At 56.1% G+C, this 16,481-nt stretch overlaps 3 protein-coding genes across 16 annotated transcripts in view; 1 reads left to right on the top strand and 2 right to left on the bottom strand.

Moving 5' to 3' along the window:
* LSM12 (LSM12 homolog) overlaps positions 1-683 on the bottom strand; it is a 32,296-nt gene extending 31,613 nt beyond the window's left edge. Inside the window, exon 1 of one of the 2 annotated variants that reach the window (XR_002830116.1) lies at positions 420-619. Coding sequence is in view for 1 of the 2 variants with exons in the window: in XM_006092282.3 (XP_006092344.1) it covers positions 420-645 (226 nt within the window). In the remaining variant the exon portion in view is untranslated. Of the gene's footprint in view, positions 1-419 lie in introns of both variants that reach the window. The other variant, XM_006092282.3, reaches the window with a different exon arrangement.
* A 54-nt stretch (positions 684-737) lies between these two features.
* Positions 738-6,949, top strand: G6PC3 (glucose-6-phosphatase catalytic subunit 3). 4 transcript variants are annotated; one of them, XM_006092281.3, is made up of 8 exons: positions 738-883; positions 1,934-2,131; positions 2,331-2,554; positions 4,837-4,943; positions 5,332-5,422; positions 5,652-5,770; positions 5,909-6,050; positions 6,291-6,936. In XM_006092281.3, exons 3-8 carry the CDS (start codon positions 2,337-2,339, stop codon positions 6,652-6,654), a joined length of 1,041 nt encoding a protein of 346 aa, XP_006092343.1. In that variant the 5' UTR covers positions 738-883; positions 1,934-2,131; positions 2,331-2,336; the 3' UTR covers positions 6,655-6,936. The 4 variants fall into 4 exon arrangements, 3 of the variants coding, with proteins under 3 accessions (XP_006092343.1, XP_023612627.1, XP_014314284.1); XR_002830115.1 differs by lacking the exons at positions 738-883; positions 1,934-2,131 and having other exon boundaries at positions 2,229-2,554; positions 6,291-6,713; positions 6,747-6,949; XM_014458798.2 differs by lacking the exons at positions 738-883; positions 1,934-2,131 and having other exon boundaries at positions 2,229-2,554; positions 6,291-6,949.
* A 2,624-nt stretch (positions 6,950-9,573) lies between these two features.
* Positions 9,574-16,481, bottom strand: part of HDAC5 (histone deacetylase 5) — a 28,997-nt gene continuing 22,089 nt past the window's right edge. For 5 of the 10 annotated variants that reach the window (XM_014458786.2, XM_014458787.2, XM_014458788.2 and 2 more), the window contains 14 exons: positions 15,892-16,057; positions 14,919-15,052; positions 14,451-14,571; positions 13,930-13,979; positions 13,664-13,771; positions 13,187-13,242; positions 12,970-13,057; positions 11,710-11,829; positions 11,358-11,455; positions 11,071-11,189; positions 10,420-10,553; positions 10,070-10,154; positions 9,773-9,938; positions 9,654-9,693 (listed from right to left, as the gene is read on the bottom strand). In XM_014458786.2, coding sequence (XP_014314272.1) covers positions 9,654-9,693; positions 9,773-9,938; positions 10,070-10,154; positions 10,420-10,553; positions 11,071-11,189; positions 11,358-11,455; positions 11,710-11,829; positions 12,970-13,057; positions 13,187-13,242; positions 13,664-13,771; positions 13,930-13,979; positions 14,451-14,571; positions 14,919-15,052; positions 15,892-16,057 — 1,485 coding nt within the window. Of the gene's footprint in view, positions 9,694-9,772; positions 9,939-10,069; positions 10,155-10,419; positions 10,554-11,070; positions 11,190-11,357; positions 11,456-11,709; positions 11,830-12,969; positions 13,058-13,186; positions 13,243-13,663; positions 13,772-13,929; positions 13,980-14,450; positions 14,572-14,918; positions 15,053-15,891; positions 16,058-16,481 lie in introns of those variants that run through there. The other 5 variants (XM_014458785.2, XM_023756857.1, XR_002830114.1 and 2 more) reach the window with 5 other exon arrangements.

The raw sequence follows: 16,481 nt of genomic DNA, 5'->3' as shown, positions 1-16,481 counted from the left end.
ACTCCACTCACCCCCTCCCCACTTGATTTTATCAGCCCCCCTTCCATCCGGGAACCCCCTCCCACAACAACCCCCTCCCACGACCACCTCCTCTCCCGATCACTGTGTCCCCTCTCACAGTGTCCCCACCGAAAAGCCATCCGCGTGTCCAGCACCCCCTCCGCCCACCGACTCTCGCGTGGGGCCCAGTTCCCACAAGGGGTGGGAGACAGAGTCCCCAAAGAGGACCGAGGGAGCCCCGAGAGGGGGAGGGGCGCGCAGGGCCGTGCGCATGCGCTTCGGGCTCCGCGGTGGCCGGTCGCCCCTAGGCCCGGAGAGGGCCCCAGCCTCCGCCGTCGTCCCCCACCCCCACCCCCACCTCCACCCCCACGACCACATACACGCCGGCCCGGCCTCGGGCTCCGCGCAGGGAAGGATACTTAAAGCCAGCATTTTGGACTGGTAGTCGAAAGCTACCACCTCGCCCTGCAGCCGCTGCTCCTGGCACGTCCGGCACGACACCTGGCTCCCAACACTGAAGTACTCGCCCGGAGGAGCCGCCATCTTGGGAGAGCAGCCGCGGCCGGCGGCGGCGGCGGCGGCAGCAGCGGCGAAAGCCGGGCGCCCAGTGAGCGCCGCGACGCGACGCACGGGACGTGCTGACATCCCCCGCCGAGGCGTGGCCTGGTGCTGGGTGGGGCGGGAGCCTAGGTGAAGAGGAAGGAAGAAATAAAGGAGACTGAGTGGTTATGTCCAGCCGTGGTACCGTGGTCGCAGGGTCCGTTTTAGAAGTTAGAGACAAATGACCTACAGGAATGAAAAGGGCAAGGAGGAGGGAACTGCAGTCGTCATTATGTGTACACCTGGACACAAGAGTTTGATGAATGAACTCTGTATTTTACACGTGAGGAATCCGAGGCCCCAACGACTTAACAGGAAACTTGCCCAAATGATTATACCTAGTTACAAAGTGGTAGTGTAAAGGATATTGGCTATGGAATTAGCTAAACCGGAATCAAAATCCTAGGTCTGCCACTTGCTAAATTACATGACCTTGAGCAAATGAAGAGAGTGGAAGGAAGGAAGGAACGAAGGGGGAAGAAGGGAGAAGAGAGAGACAGGAATAGAGAGAAACATCAATGTGAGAGAGAGACATCGATTGGTTGCCTCCCTCATACGCCCCACCAGGTACGTGCCCTGGACCCGGAATGGAACCAGAGACCCTTCCGGTGTGTGAGCTGACGCTCTAACCACTGAACCACCGGCCAGGGCTCCCACAGCTTTTTAATTCATGAAATTAATGTCTTTCCTAGAAGAACCCAGATTTGCATTCTCGTTTACATCCACTCATCAGAAAACTCTCCAAGAACAAAGTTGCTTGAGATAGGAAGGGACTGAGGAGTCACTTCCACAGCCTCCTCCCTCAACCCCCTGGTGCCTCTATGCAGGGCATTACCTAGAATAGCTGAGATTACAATTTTCTGTATGTGTTCCTCTATAAGATTATTCCAAATTTTGCCGTGGGTGTGTCCCCTCTTCCAACACACTATCTCATGGTTTTGGAAAGCAAGAGGATGCAAGGAGGGGGGGCAAGACAAACGTAGAAGTGGAATTATGACTTAGACAGTACTGTGTGTGTAAGCATTCACAAGTCTTTAGGAAAGACTCCTCAAAATCAAAAGGCTGATCTGTCAGCCACCAAATCAATAGTGGATTAATTAGGACCCGAGAGTCGCAGGCTTGCGGAGAAGTCAGGGACTGATTGCCGATGTATGTAAATTCAAGGTCCCACTCCAACGCCTAGGGACTATGCCTGGCGCCCCGGAGGAGAGGGTGTCCGCAGCACTCTCTTCAAGAGATCTCGGAATTTCCTTGGAGGGTAGCGGTACTGGAGAAGGGAGGTCCGATCTGGAAGCCATCTGGCCCTGGAGATCACACATCCATCTTCCAGCAGCAAAGCAAACCCCTGAGCGCGCCGATGAGCCCGTCCCTCGACCCGGAACAGCAGCGGTAGCCACCTCTGCTCCCGGAGCCCACGTGCGAGTAACAGCGGCCACGTGGGGCTCTGCGGAAACGCCTTCGCAGAGATTTGTCCCCTGCGCCGCCCAGTAGAAAGGAAAGCCGCAGACGACGGCCGGAGGAAACGCTCCAGGCAAGGGCCGGGCTCGCGGGAGCCGGGGACGGCCAGGGGCGGGGCGGGGGAAAGGGAGGGAGGGGGCGGGGCTTGTGCGGCCACCGGCGAAAGGGGCGTGGTCTGGGTCTCCCTGGGTGGGCTTTGGGCGGCGGTTGGTAGGCACGGCCCAGCTGCCGGGATTCCTCCGCTTCTGCGCTAGAGCAAACCCGGCTCCTAGGTCGCCATGGAGTCCGTGCTGAGCGCGGGCATCGCGATGGCGGAGGCGCTACAGAACCAGCTGCCCTGGCTGGAGAAAGTGTGGCTTTGGGTGACGTTTCTGGGCGATCCCAAGAGCCTCTTCCTCGTCTTCTTCCCCGCGGCCTACTACGCCTCTCGCCGCGTGGGCGTCGCCGTGCTCTGGATCAGCCTCATCACCGAGTGGCTCAACCTCGTCTGCAAGTGGTGAGATAGCGGAGCCCTCCGGCGCCCTGCTCTCCGGTCCCCCAGGGCCCGGAGTCCCGCGCGAGCCCTGACCACTCAGCAGGTGCCTCAGAGGCCCCCACCTCCCACCCGCACCAGCGAACTCCAGGGCCTTAAGTCCTCCCATCTTGGATTCAGACCTCAGGATCCCCGTCATACTCAGAAGAGTAGACCAGTGTTTCTCAAAAGGCCCTGATCACAAAGCCCCTGAGGGCAATGTTTAAAATGCAAATGGCCCGTCCCACCTCACAGGTACTGGTTTAGAAACTCCAGCGGAAGGGCTGGGAATCTGTATTCTAACCAATATCTATGGTGACTTAAGCAGCCTGTAGTCCTGCTTCTCAACTCACTTTCATTCATCTAGTCATTTATTTGGCATCGTTTGTTAAGAAGCATGCTCCGTGACCGGCTTCGCATTCCCTGCTGAGGTCAGAGGAGGCTTGCCAATGACTAGTAAGGTGTCGTCCTCAGAACATGACCAGCAGCATAGGGAGCCCTTGGAAACTTGATAGAGTATGTTCCAAAGACAGGGTTACTGTTTAAGGACAAAGGGAGCTTTGTATACATTCTTAAGGACCGTCCCCTTCCCCCCCCACCCCCCACCCCCATGGGGTGTAAAGTCTGAAAAGCCCTGAAATCAAGCACTGCCATCCAGGGAGCACGTTCTCTTCTTTTTTTCCACTCATTCACCGGTAGGCTCTTCACACAGACTGATAAGCCAGGAATCCCAGGCAAGTGGGTGGGGCTCTTGGGGCTGACCTCTGTGCCACCTGTTATACTTCTTGCTGGGCATGTAGCTGCACCTCCCTTCACCTCAGCCCCTGTTGCCAGATCCCCAGCCTGGCAGAGGGAAGGGAGGCTCATAGGAGACGCTTGAATGGGCTGGAATGTGTCGCTAAATAACGGTATTGGAGTTACCTTCCCTTGTACTCTTCTCTGCAAGGCTTTCACCTCTACTGTCAACGGAAAAGCCGTGTCTAATACTTTTCTTCTAATTGCCCTTTGCTTTGTGTTCTCTCCTCCTGAGAGTCTGTGTAAGCATCCCTCTCTAGTCCTGTTCCCCTGAGAATCAGACCACCTCCTTAGGTAGACACTCGTAATGACCCCCCCCCCCCCCACTTGACAAAACCCCCATTCATTTGCTAAGTATGTATTGAGCGCCTCGTTGGTGTGAGAACAAGGCTCGGTTTTTGGTGGAGAGCAGCAGTCCCTTCTGTACTTCCCTCCCCGGCACTTGATTTTCTGCCAGCCTCTCTTCTGCTCTCCCACCTCTTATCTTTCTGGCCACAGCAGCCTTCCCACTGTGGGATTTCACAGGGTCCGGCCAAGCATCTCCTAGGCCAGGGGATTTTGAATATTTTGTCTTCCTTATTCTTCCTCAGCCTCCTCTGCCCATTCCCCCTCCCATTTCCAGACACAAGAAACTTACCTCCTAAGTAATTCAGGTTGGAATTTGGGAAATGGAAAGAGGGAGAAGCAGGAGGCTCTGGGAGGAGCCCAGTGAGAGGTCCTGGGCTCTCTATGGATTAGAAGAGCAGAGCTGGTCCTGCAGTGGGAGGGGTAAAAAGAAGGACTTCTGAGCATCTCAGAGCATACACCCGCCCCCCACAATCTCTTACCTCCTTATCACTTTTTTAAAAATATGTGTTTTAATGGTGTTAGAGAGAGAGGGAGATAGAAACATCAATGCTGAGAGAGAATCATTGATTGGCTGCCTCCTGCAGGCCCCACACTGGGGATTGAGCCAACAACCTGGGCATGTGCCCTGACTAGGAATCGAACCGTGATCTCCTGGTTCATAGGTTGATGCTCAACCACTGAGCCATGCCAGCCGGGCTCCTTATCACTTTTTTAAAAATAGTGTGTTTTCTCCTGTTCCAAGGTAAATATCCATGGCAATGAAACAGCACAAAATTGGACTCCCTTTGTTTCTTTTCCTTTTTTTAATATATTTTTTAATTGATTTCAGAGAGGAAGGGAGAGAGTGAGATAGAAACATCAATGATGAAAGAGAATCATTGATCGGCTGCTTCCTGCATGCCCTCTACTGGGGATCAAGCCCACAATCCAGGCATGTGCCCTTGCTGGAATCGAACCCAGGACCATTCAATTCACAGGCTGACACTCTATCCACTGAGCCAAACCAGCTAGGCCTGGACTCCCTTTCTGACTCTATCTCTAGAGTACCCCCAGGTGTTCTGCCCCTCTCTTGTCCACCTGGCTCTATGTGAGCACAGTATCATCTTGCATCTGTTCTCCTCTAGGTTCCTTTTTGGAGACAGGCCATTTTGGTGGGTCCATGAGTCTGGGTATTACAGCCAGGCCCCAGCCCAGGTTCACCAGTTCCCCTCTTCTTGTGAAACTGGCCCAGGTAAGAAGCCTCAAACCTCCCTTTTCCTGTGTAGTTAGGATTCGTGTGAGTGTTTCGAGTACTTTTCAGCCAGGGTGGCCCAACTAAGAGGCCTACCTCACAATTACTGGGCCAGGGATTAAAAAAGCACTAGGAGGACCACGTTGAATTCTGGAAGGAGAGCACCTAGGCCAGTGTGCCAGCTACCCACCTTGTTTAGAGTAGAGCCAAACCTGAGAGCAGTGGCCACAGGGAGGAGTGAGGAAAGCTTCAGGGTGGAGGGAGCTATGGACAGTGCTGGGGAAAGGTTCTCTTATCAGCCATAGGGAGGTAGCTCTGTTGAGCTATCACCAGGGGCACCTGGGTTCCACCTCCATCCTCTCACCACAAGCTTCTGTTTCCCCCACAGGCAGCCCTTCTGGACACTGCATGATCACAGGCGCAGCCCTCTGGCCCATAATGACAGCCATCTCTTCCCAGGTGGCCACTCGGACCCACAGGTACACCTGGGCATTGCCCACCAGTGGGGTCAGAGGCAATGGTACCCTGGGCCCAAAAGGCCCAGCAACAGGGCAGCTTGGGAGCTGGAGTTCTGGAGCCCCTGGGCGTTTGTGCTGTGGGAAACTAAACTGTATCCAGATATCCCCTAGACCAGCGGTCGCCAGCCTTTTGCACCTCACCACCGGTTGGCGACCATTGCCCTAGACCATTTGCCTCTCTTCTTTCTAGCCGCTGGGTGAGGGTGATGCCGAGCCTGGCTTACTGCACCTTCCTACTGGCTGTCGGTCTGTCCCGAATCTTCGTCTTAGCACATTTCCCTCACCAGGTGTTGGCTGGCCTGATAACTGGTGAGCACCTGGAACAGGATGGGCCCAGAGGGTGCTGTCGGCAGTGGGAAGACCAATCTATTTTGCCAAACTGCATTGTAGCTCAGGGTGGCTCATGTCCCCAAACACATTGAAGCTGCTGTCACCCCACTCCTTCAGGTGCGGTCCTGGGCTGGCTGATGACCCCCCGGGTGCCCGCACAGCGGGAGCTAAGCTTCTACGGGTTGACTTCTCTGGGCCTCTTGCTGGGTGCCAGCCTCATCTATTGGATCCTCTTTACACTGGGCCTGGATCTTTCATGGTAAGTCCTGCTTTAAAGCCTGGGCAGGCTGGCCTGTCCTGCCTTGCCTGTACCTGGCCTGGTGGGTCTCTGGTTGACTATACTAAGAAAGGCCACATTACCTATTCACAAACATAGACTGTCCTGGGGTCTCAGAAGAACATGGGGGTGGAGTAGGCCCCAATGGGGATGAGAGCCATTGGCTCTCTAGGTTCTAGGCTGGGGGATATCTCTCCTGGCAAAGACTTTTCCTCCCAACAGGTCCATCAGCCTAGCCTCCAAGTGGTGTGAGCGGCCTGAGTGGGTGCACATGGACAGCCGGCCCTTTGCCTCTCTGAGCCGTGATTCAGGGGCCGCCCTGGGTCTGGGCATCGCCCTCCACTCTCCCTGCTATGCCCCAGTACGGCGAGCACACCTGGGAAACGGACAGAAGATAGCCTGCCTTCTGTTGGCCATGGTGCTGCTGGGCCCCCTGAATTGGCTGGGCTCCCCACCTCAGATCAGCCTTTTCTACATCTTCAATTTCCTCAAATATACCCTCTGGCCATGCTTGGTCCTGGCCCTTGTGCCCTGGGTGGTGCTCACATTCAGTGCCCAGGAAGCACCACCCATCCGCTCTTCCTGACTTCAGGTGCCTCCTTCAAAGCCAACACTCCGTGACCTCCACACTCCAGGAGGCAGCCCCATCCTCTTCCAGCCCCCCCAAAAGGCCCTGCTCATTTGAATTTCCCACTTCTCCCACCACCTGGCTTAGCGCCAAAGAAGGGCCTTCCCTTTCCCAGAAAGGCTAGCCCTCCTTCTGCCCTCCTTTCCAAGTCCCCAAAAAGCAAAGGCAAGAGCAAGACCAGTGAGTTCCTGCAACACTGTGAGGGGCTCAAAGTGGCCCCAATAAAGCCCTTAAACACTTCTGGACTCTCTTACCTACATGTACATGTCCACTAAACTTGTCCATGTGCACGAGAGTGGGATCCGGCTGGGCCCGCCTGTTCTCCACCCCGTTCCAACCCTGTTTCCACAGAGGCAGAGAGTCAAAAGGAGAGGGGAGGCTGTAAATTCATTTGAGACCTTCAGCCCTGGGCACCATCACCACCTCGGCCATATGAGAGGTCTTATGTGGTGCTGTGGCTACCTTCAGTGAAACCTTGTCTTTAACCTACTGGACAGAGATGCACCCAGCCTCCTGTTTCCTAAGCTGGTTAGTCCAGGGGCTGGAGAGAAGAGCAGTTTTTTTGGCCAAGAGGGGAAATACGAACCTCTGCTCCATTTGGGAGCCCAGAGGACAGAGACACTGGCTCCAGAAGGCACTGCCAGAAACAAATTTATTTACACAAGGACACACAATGTTATGGGTTACAAAATACTTTAACTGAAAACCATATCCAGGAGACAAAGCAAGGAGTGGGTTTACATGAGAACCAGACCAGCCACGGGAAGATGGGAGGTAAGGGGTCCAGAGCTGGGGCTCAGCATGGGGAGGCCTGTCACTGAGCCCAGCCCAATCCCCATCCCCCAGGAGGACCTAGGACACACAACACATAAGACAAGTGCACAATGGATTGATGGTGGTGGGACTCCTGCCCCTCCCCTGACTCCCTCAATCCTGCTCAGACCCCGTCAGGGTAATATGTAAACAGATTGGTGGGGCCCAAGGATGGGAAGAAAAAAAGTGTATGTGGTATTGGGAAGGAGGAGAGAGGAAGACTCACCCCCTAGGAGCCACTTCGCATCTTTGGTTTCCTACAGGCTGGACAGCATTCCCTAGAAGCCTTGTGGGGCCCCAGCCCCAAAAATGGGACTAGGCTGGGCTTCTGGGAAAGAGAAAGGGCGGCACCCCCTCCTGATCTTAGCTTCCTTGGGCTGGTGGCCCGCAAAGGAAGCCCAGGAGGAATGGAAGCTCCAGCTGAGGGCAGACTTCCGTGTTTCTGGTTCTGGCCCTGACCCTTCTAGAGCCCCCATTCTCACCATCCCCAGGCTTCAAAGCAAAAGGTCCCAGGAGAGAGGTGGGCCACGAACCCTCTGCTTGCAGCATGCTGGGTGACTAGGGAAATCTGGTCCTGAACAGCAGGGGCACTCACCAGCTTACAGTGCCCCCTGCAGGGACCACCTTCTTCCCCTCCCCAGTCTGTGCCAGCAGAGGGGCAGGAAGGCCAACAGAGTAAGTTGGAAAGCAGGCCTGGAGCTGAGGCTCTTCCAGGCCCCTCATAACCCAGGCGTCCAGCCCCATCCCTCCCACCCACTCCAGCCCCTGGAAGGGGAAATAGCCCCTAAGGAATGTAAAGCAAGACAGCCCTGCCGAAACCGGTTTGGCTCAGTGGATAGAGCGTCGGCCTGCGGACTGAAGGGTCCCGGGTTCGATTCCGGTCAAGGGCATGTACCTGGGTTGCGGGCACATCTCCAGTGGGAGATGTGCGGGAGGCGGCTGGTCGATGTTTCTCTCTCATTGATGTTTCTAACTCTCTATCTCTCTCCCTTCCTCTCTGTAAAAAATCAATAAAAATATATATTTAAAAAAAAAAAAAAAAAAAAAAAAAAAAAAAAAGACAGCCCTGCCCTAACTGGTTTGGCTCAGTGGATAGAGCATCGGCCTGCGGACTCAAGGGTCCCAGGTTTGATTCCGGTCAAGGGCATGTACCTTGGTTGTGGGCACATCCCCAGTAGGGTGTGTGCAGGAGGCAGCTGAATCGATGTTTCTCTCTCATCGATGTTTCTAACTCTCTATCCCTCTCCCTTCCTCTCTGTAAAAAATCAATAAAATATATTTAAAAAAAAAAAAAAAAGAGCCCTGCCAACAGACTCCAGGCCCACATCCCAGGGCATCAGCCTGCCCTTTGGTGCTGAGGCCAGGAGAAAGGCGGAGGAGAAAGCCGTCTGTGCAGAGATGGTGAGGACAACAGAGTGGGAAAAAGGGTGGGGAATCGTTGGGCAGGAGCCCACCTCCCCTCCACTCTACATCCTAGACCAGGGGTCCTCAAACTACGGCCCGCGGGCCACATGCAAATACAAATATTGTATTTGTTCCCGTTTTGTTTTTTTACTTCAAAATAAGATATGTGCAGTGTGCATAGGAATTTGTTCATAGTTTTTTTTTTAAACTATAGTCCGGCCCTCCAACGGTCTGAGGGACAGTGAACTGGCCCCCTGTTTAAAAAGTTTGAGGACCCCTGTCCTAGACGGTAGAGAGACCCTTCAGGACCTCCCAAGGCTAGAGAGGAGGAGGGTGAAATTAAGGCATTTCCCCCCCAAGTCAGCTGAAACCAAGGCACCAAACTTCCTGTTCCGTCCTCACTCAGGGAGACTCCAGAAACAAAAGGTACTGTCTGGCCCCCTCCCCACCTTGAGCTGGCCCAGGCTCCAAGGGGGAAAAGGATAGAATTTGGGAAAGTGGGTGTGAGATACCACATGGGGAGAGGCTGCAAAAGGTAGCTCCATATCCTACAGAGGAAGCAAACTTCTAGAGCTGAGATGTGGGCTACAGGGGAGGGGGCCTGAGACAGCTTAGAGGAGCAGGAGGGGCGAGGCTGAGAGACCCACACGGCACACGTCATTGAATGTGTGACTTTTTGTTTTTAATAGAAAAAATAAACAAAATCACAATGATGAAGCCCAGAGGACGGGGCCGGGGCGTCATAGGGCAGGCTCCTGCTCCATAGGTTCCTCTGCTGGCCTGTGGGGACAAGCACATGGAGGGGTACTGAGTGGGGTCCTCAGCGTAGGGGAGGGCAGAGAGGTGGGAGGAGCCTCACCTGGGGCTGTGCTCCCTGGCTGCGGCAGCCTGGGCCTGCTCGGCCCCCACTGACAGCAAGGCCATGGCGCTCACAGTCTCGGCCTCCTCCGTCTCCCCTGCCTGGGCCTCCCGCAGGGAACGACCCAGACCAGCAGCAAACCTCTGCACACAACTCCAGTGTTTGCCTGTGGATGAGAGACGAGCAGGAGGTCAGGGAGGGCAAAAACCACCTATGGATTTGTCCATCCCCAGCCCTGACACACCCCCCAGCTCCGCCCCCTGGTAAGGTCTGAGCCCCTCCACTTGTCCCACATACTCTGGATCTCGATGACTTTCTCTAGCGTGGCCACTGCGTTGATGTTGGGCTTTTGCTGTAAGACTGTCTCATCCAAGGGCTGTAGCTGGCAGTAGAAAGAAGAGAAGGCTTAGGGTGGGGAATGGGTGGTGGTGCCTGCCCTTCTAACCACCCCATTCAGCCTCAGACATCTCTCAGGATAGGAGGAACCCCCCTCAGAAAGTTCTTCCTGGCCTCTAGCTGTCCTCAGGACCCAGGAAACCTTCCCAAGGGCCCTCGGTACTGCCTGACCCAGGAAGGGGCCCTTCCTCCCAGCCTCGCAGACCCTGGCCTGCTGGCCCACACCCCCAGCCCCTCCCTCCACCCCTCACCTCCACGCTGAGCAGAGCCGAGACACAGGCCTCAGAGGCATCACAGATGGCGGTCAAGTCGTGGCCTCCCTCCAGGGCCAGCACCACCCGGCCCCCTGCCAACGTCATCAGCTGCCTGGTCAAGTGGCCAAAACCTTTAGGGATGAGTGAATAGAGATGAAATGGTAAAAAAAAAAGAAAAGAATTCAAGAGAAGGTAAGAAAGGAGAGAAATAGAAAACAAGAAGTGGGACAAACAGCACAAAATAAGATGGAAGACTTAAACTCAAATGTGTGTATATATCAATATTAAAATTTAATGCCAATGGACTAAATGCTCCATTAAAGACAAAACGTAACAGACAAGCTTAAAAAATGCAATCAGATGTCTTTTAAAGAACACCACTGAGAGAGGATGGATCAACCAGCTCCATGCCAAGGACTCCGGGAGGAGACACACCCTCTGCTACTCCCCCCACCTCCCTCCCTGCTTGCCTCTCAAGGCCAGGATTGGCAGAGGGAGACTTGGGGGCACTGCCAGGATTATTGCAAGTCTTGGCCCTGCCCCAGCTCTCCTCCCAACTGTGCAGTATCAGTCTCTACCTGCTCCACACCCCCACCTGACCCCATCCTTACTGTTCCACAGCCTCCCTTCATCCCCCAGCAGGCTCACATCTGGCGGTGACAGAGTAGCCACCCAGCGGAGACAGGTGTCCCTCAACAGCATCAAACCCGGCGGAGACTAGGACCATGTCAGGTGAGAACTCGTGGGCAATGGGCATCACCACTGTCCTGCAAAGGGAGGGCCCAAGCTGACCCTGGCAGGAGGCTGAGCCAGGCCTCGCCCCACTGTGCCCCCCAAGACAACCCCCTCCACCTACACCAAACTGCGTGTCTCTACCCGTCCCACGGCAGGGCCCGGGGGCTCCCACCCCTCCCTTGGCCCTTCTCAGTCTTCACCTGAAGGCTGTTAGGTATTCCACGTCTCCGATGGGGGGGTCCACACCTCCCGTCCATGCCACGTTCACATTGTACCCCATGCCCGGCCCTCCGCCAACCTGGCAGCACGGTGGGGGAGGGGTTATTCTCACTGCCTAGGGATCCCAGAAGTCGCCCCCACCCTCAGCCCTACCTCCAGCCCTCACTCCACTGACCTCTGCTCTGCATGGAAGGGCAGTTGGCCGGTGTGGTCCTCCCACTAGGAGCCCAGACTCCCCAGGTACCAGCACCACCAAGGGCCTCCAGGACTCCCTGCCAGGTCCCCTTCTGCTACCTCCCCGAGGGGCCCCACATTTGGGCCCAGGAGCTGTACCTCTTCAGGAGCCCCGGAGCCTGGAAAGAAGTTCCCGTTGTCATAGCGATGCAGGGAGATGTAGAGCACGGAGGGGTCGTTGTAGAACGCTTGCTGGGTGCCATTGCCATGGTGAATGTCCTAGTGGGAGGAGTGAAAGCATCAGGAAAATGGCCCGGGCTCTAGCCCAAAGGTAAAAATTCCCCTTGTCACCCCACTCCTCCCCGAATATGGTGAGCCTGGGGTACAGCCCACCACTAGCTACAGGGCATCTGTGTTCTGTTCACAACAGTATCACCCCATGCTTCTCTAACCGGGATCTGTGCAGGGTAGATGCAAAGCCATGAGGCGAATGTGGCTACTCTCCCCCAGGGCCCATTCTATACAACAGTGTGGAGGGCAACGTTAGGGCTAGTAAGCATTGGAAAACAAATAGAAATAGCGCAACCCGCATGGCTCAGTGGTTGAGCATCGACCTGTGAACCAGGTCATGGTCCGATTCCCAGTCAGGCACATGCCCGGGTTGCAGGCTGGATCCCCAGCGCGGGGTGTGCAGGAGGCAGCCAATCAAATGATTCTCTCATTGATGTTTCTATCTCTCTCTCCCTTCCTCTCTGAAATCAATAAAAATATATATTTTTAAAAAACACAAACAGATACATTCTGAAGAAAAATCCAACATTAACAATTTTTAAGCCAAAGTTGGTCTTCAAAGAGATGTCACCCTTGATGAGGATTGCTCATGGCTACTTCCCCAGCTCACAGGGAGTGGTGGGTGCCTTTCCCTCCGCCAAGAGAGACAGGGTTTGAGAAGCACTGTGTAGGAGCAAGAGTACAAGTGTTGGGGCCAGAAGGCCTGATCTGAAACCCAGTACCAACCTCCCCAACTAAGCGACCTTGGTTGGGTAAGTCACCCAACAGCTCAGTGTCTCCATATATAGAAATGGACATCCTAATTCTTCCTTCCTACATAAGGTGGCGTGAGTACACGGTGCCGTGATATCACGGGGGTATTGGTCTCTACGGTTTAAGGTAGGAAGTCCTTTCAGTTACTTGAAGCTGCAAGGTGGGGGCCAAGATGGACCAGGGGCTAAAACCACTGTCGAGTCTCCTAGTGAGGAGGGAGTCCCAAGGAAATGGAGGGTTGGGCTAATGCTCCAGGCGGAAGATGTAAAGTAAGCCATCAGGCCCAGCGCCAGCGTGGGCACCCGAGGAAGAGGAGGCAGGGTTGGGCGGGGGCTTCCTGAAGGGTGACCCTGGCCCCGGCAGCTCACTGCTCACCCAGTCCACGATGAGAACCTTGCCCACGTTCAGCTTCTGCTGCAAGAGTTTGGTTGTGATGGCTACGGAGTTGAAGAAGCAGAATCCCCTGAGGGAAGGGGGAGAAAGGGCGGGGAGGTCAGTGGTTTGCTCCATGAGCAGGATACATGCATCACCTTGGTGAGGGGGAAAAAGGGTGAGGACTGCAGGTCTAATGCAGGGCTGGGGTGGCACTCACATGGCTGTGGATTCCTCAGCATGGTGTCCTGGGGGCCGGATGATGGCAAATCCATTCTGAAAAGGTGCAGACAGGGGGACAGAGATAAGAGACAGACAGGCAGGCAAGGTGGCCACAGAGGGGTGGACACAGAAGGACAGAAACATAAGCCAAGCAGGGAAGAAAACACAGGTCAGAAACATGTATCATACACAACCGTGGCCAGCTGTGGGCCACGTGGGCAGACAGGCAGACCATCCCAGCTCTTGAGATGCCCATGAGAGCACCAGACACTAGTGCCACTTAGTTGGTCCCTCTTTACCCCTCATCCCCCAGCTGGCCTTAGAACTGTCACCTCCTCCCCACTCTGGCACCTGAAAGTTGGGGTTGCAAAGGACCATGCCTTACTGAAGGGAAAGCTAAGGCTGCCCCATTCTCGGCTCCTGAGGATACAAGACCAAGCCAAGCAGTGCTTAGCTCCCCCCTGCCAGTACTCACCTTAAGTTCTCCAGCTGCCACCTTGAAAGCCAGCTCCACCAGGCAGCCCACCGCCATGCGCACGGCACTGGAGGAGTGCATCTCATTCCATACAGTGTCACTGTCCACCTGCAGGGGCAGGAGAGCAGGCTTCAGCGTGCCCCCTGCAGGGGGAGGGCAAGAATGGGGATGGGCACTTGGACAGCCAGCAGCTATGTTGGGCAGGAGGGAGGGGCCAAAATTGGGAGAACCATTCACCAACCCCCACCGGTAGGTGCCCTACTCACCCCGATCCCCCCACAAGGCAGCATGGCGTACATCTTCTGGCTGATGGGGCCTGCAGGGAAGAGAAACAGAGCTACTCCACTGCCAAGGCTGTAGGCTGGGGTGTGCAAAGGGCAGTGAGCTCAGTCACAGAAAAAGACCCAAGCACAGGACAGTCTTCTGCAGCCCATACCAGTTGGGAGATGTCTGTGCCCTGTTCTGGGGGTACATCCTGCCTCTGGGGCAGACAGCGGGGAGAAAGGGGCAGAAGAGCAAATCCCTCCCCCATCACCAAGCCTGACCCCTCACCTTCCACTCTGCAATGCACTCCCACCAGCGTGCTCTGATAATGTCATATTCTACATGAACGGAGTCCCTTGGAGGCATGCAATACGGCACTGAACCACCTCTGCCTTGGGGGTGACCTGTGCTCAACAGGACCCACTTGCCTACCCTGGCCGAGCAGTTTTCCTGACAGCCCCCTATCCCACCCAGGCAGCGGACAAGGCCTGGCCCACACCTGCCCGTCAGCCTGCTGACTCACCAAGCAACTTCTTGCTGTCCAGCTTCTGTCGGTTGAGGGGGCTGGTCCCATAGAGCAGGGTATGGTACTCAGAGTGCACCGTCTGAATCTCGTCCAGGGTGGCTTTCCGACCGCGGATCCGCTGGCAGGGGAGATGAGGAGAAGGGTGGCACTGAAGGTCCAGCTCTCCTTGAAGCCCAGACCCTCTCTCTGCACCACAGCCTGGGGCACATGGAGCCACTTCTGACCTCAGGAGATCCAAAGGCTTTTAAGAAAATATAACCTACCCCCCGCCCCTGGGGACCCCCAGGCCAGGACCCTCCCCCCTTCAGTGGGGGGGCCATCGGGGAAAACAGGCTGTAAGGGATGGGGGGACTGGCCCTGACGGGGGGGTTGTACAGAGACACGGAAAGAGGCTTCACCAACAGGGAGACAAAAAGGCCTTCGCTGGGTTTGAGTTGGGGGCTGAAGGAAGGAGGGCTCCCTTACCTCACACTTGCTGAGCAGGCCCGTCTCCTGCAGCCGGGACCAGATGCTCTGGATCCGACCGGCGTGCTCAGGGTGCACGTGTGTGTTTCCGCACATGCACTGGTGCTTCAGCATGAATGTGTCATAAACCACGCCTGAGCCAGAGACATACCTGTCCGTCAGCTCTGCCCTGGGCCATGTGATCCTGGCCACCGCAATCCTCAGAAGAGCTCACTGAGCTCTCCCCAGCCCACCCCGCCACCCTCCCACACACCCACCCCTCTTCTCTCCTCCTGAAGTTTTTTCCTCCGTGACTGCCTGTCCAAACCTCCCTGCTCCTCAAACCTCAACGAGGCTGCCCTTGACACCCCCACTGGCTTTTATCTCTGCCCACTATGCCCCTGGCACCGCACCCTCATGGCACAGCCTCCTTTCCCCCTCCTGTGCTGCTCCCCCCACCCCACTCCCCGCCTGTGGCCATTATTATCATTTCAACATATAGTCAATATAAAGGTGAGACCATCCTCAGGCATCGGTGGCCCCAGCACAGGGCGGCGTCAAGTGGAAGGGCTTTCTAGAATGGACAGAGGCCTCACTCTTGCCCTCACAGGGAGACAGGGGAAGCTGGAAGGGCAGGATCTGACTGAGACAGCGGGCACTCTCCACCCACTGGAGGGCTGTGCGGTGATAGCACAAAATCGGGGGTCCCTCAGCAGCAGTGGGTGGGGGCCCTGAAAAAGACGCGGCCCCAGTGGGTATGGACGGGATCACCACGCTCCCTCGCAGTGGGGCAGAGGATGCCCCCTCTACCACAGGTGGCTGGTGGTGCACAGGGAGAGGACGAAGGCCTGCTTTCTCTCCCTGCAGGGCACTCTGAGGGCCCTGGCAATCCCTCAGGGCAGGGACTGTGTCTCTGCACGATTCCCACCAGGCTGAATGCCATGCACAGGCCCCTGGCACAGGAGGAAGGACAGTCGGCAGTAGTGGGGCTCACCTGTGGTGAAGAGGTGCTTGGTGGGCTGGTCTGGGGGGCTCTTCATGCCCCCAGGAGCAGCAGGTGAGGACTGGGTGCGGCCCAGGGCCTGGTGGGGCACAGTGGACAGGCTGAGGGGTGCCTGGTACACCTGTAGTGGCTGCAGCTGCTGGGCATCTGAGAATACCTGGGAAGGCGGAGAGTAGGAGGGAGCCTAGGTGAGGCTTAGCCTGAGAAAGATGTGAGGACAGGTATCCTGGGGCCTCCAGGGGGGTCCCCAAGCCAGCCCTTCTAAACCTTCCCTCCCCCCCCGCCCCCTCCCTCCAGGAACAGAAGAAACTCCAGCCTTCATTGTCTCCTCTCCCAGGAGAAGGGGAGGGATGGGAGGACAGTGATGAGTCATGCCAGAGTAGCATTGAGGTAAGTGTGTGGGAGGGGTGGGATGAGTCAGGCCCCGAGGGCTCAGCTGTGGCCGCAATGAATGAAGTGCGCACTAGCACAGGGCATACTGTAGTAACAGTGAGGGTGTGTGTGTACACTCGCACACATGCACGCACAGGGACCAACGCACAACCGATCCTACGCAGGCAGAAATGCAGATACGGCCACGT

This window comes from Myotis lucifugus, unplaced genomic scaffold, assembly GCF_000147115.1.
Source record: "Myotis lucifugus unplaced genomic scaffold, Myoluc2.0 scaffold_100, whole genome shotgun sequence".
In the NCBI taxonomy this organism is placed as follows: Eukaryota; Metazoa; Chordata; class Mammalia; order Chiroptera; family Vespertilionidae; genus Myotis; species Myotis lucifugus.
Note: the sequence above shows the minus strand (reverse complement) of the source record. Positions and strands in the feature narration are given on the sequence as shown.

Bases quoted from the DNA above. Each gene is read 5' to 3' on its own strand.
- G6PC3 (XM_014458798.2), top strand. From the start codon at position 2,337: ATGGAGTCCGTGCTGAGCGCGGGCATCGCGATGGCGGAGGCGCTACAG. The intron at 4,944-5,331 runs GTAAGAAGCCTC...TTTCCCCCACAG, and splicing joins TTCTTGTGAAACTGGCCCAG to GCAGCCCTTCTGGACACTGC. The intron at 6,051-6,290 runs GTAAGTCCTGCT...TCCTCCCAACAG, and splicing joins CTGGGCCTGGATCTTTCATG to GTCCATCAGCCTAGCCTCCA.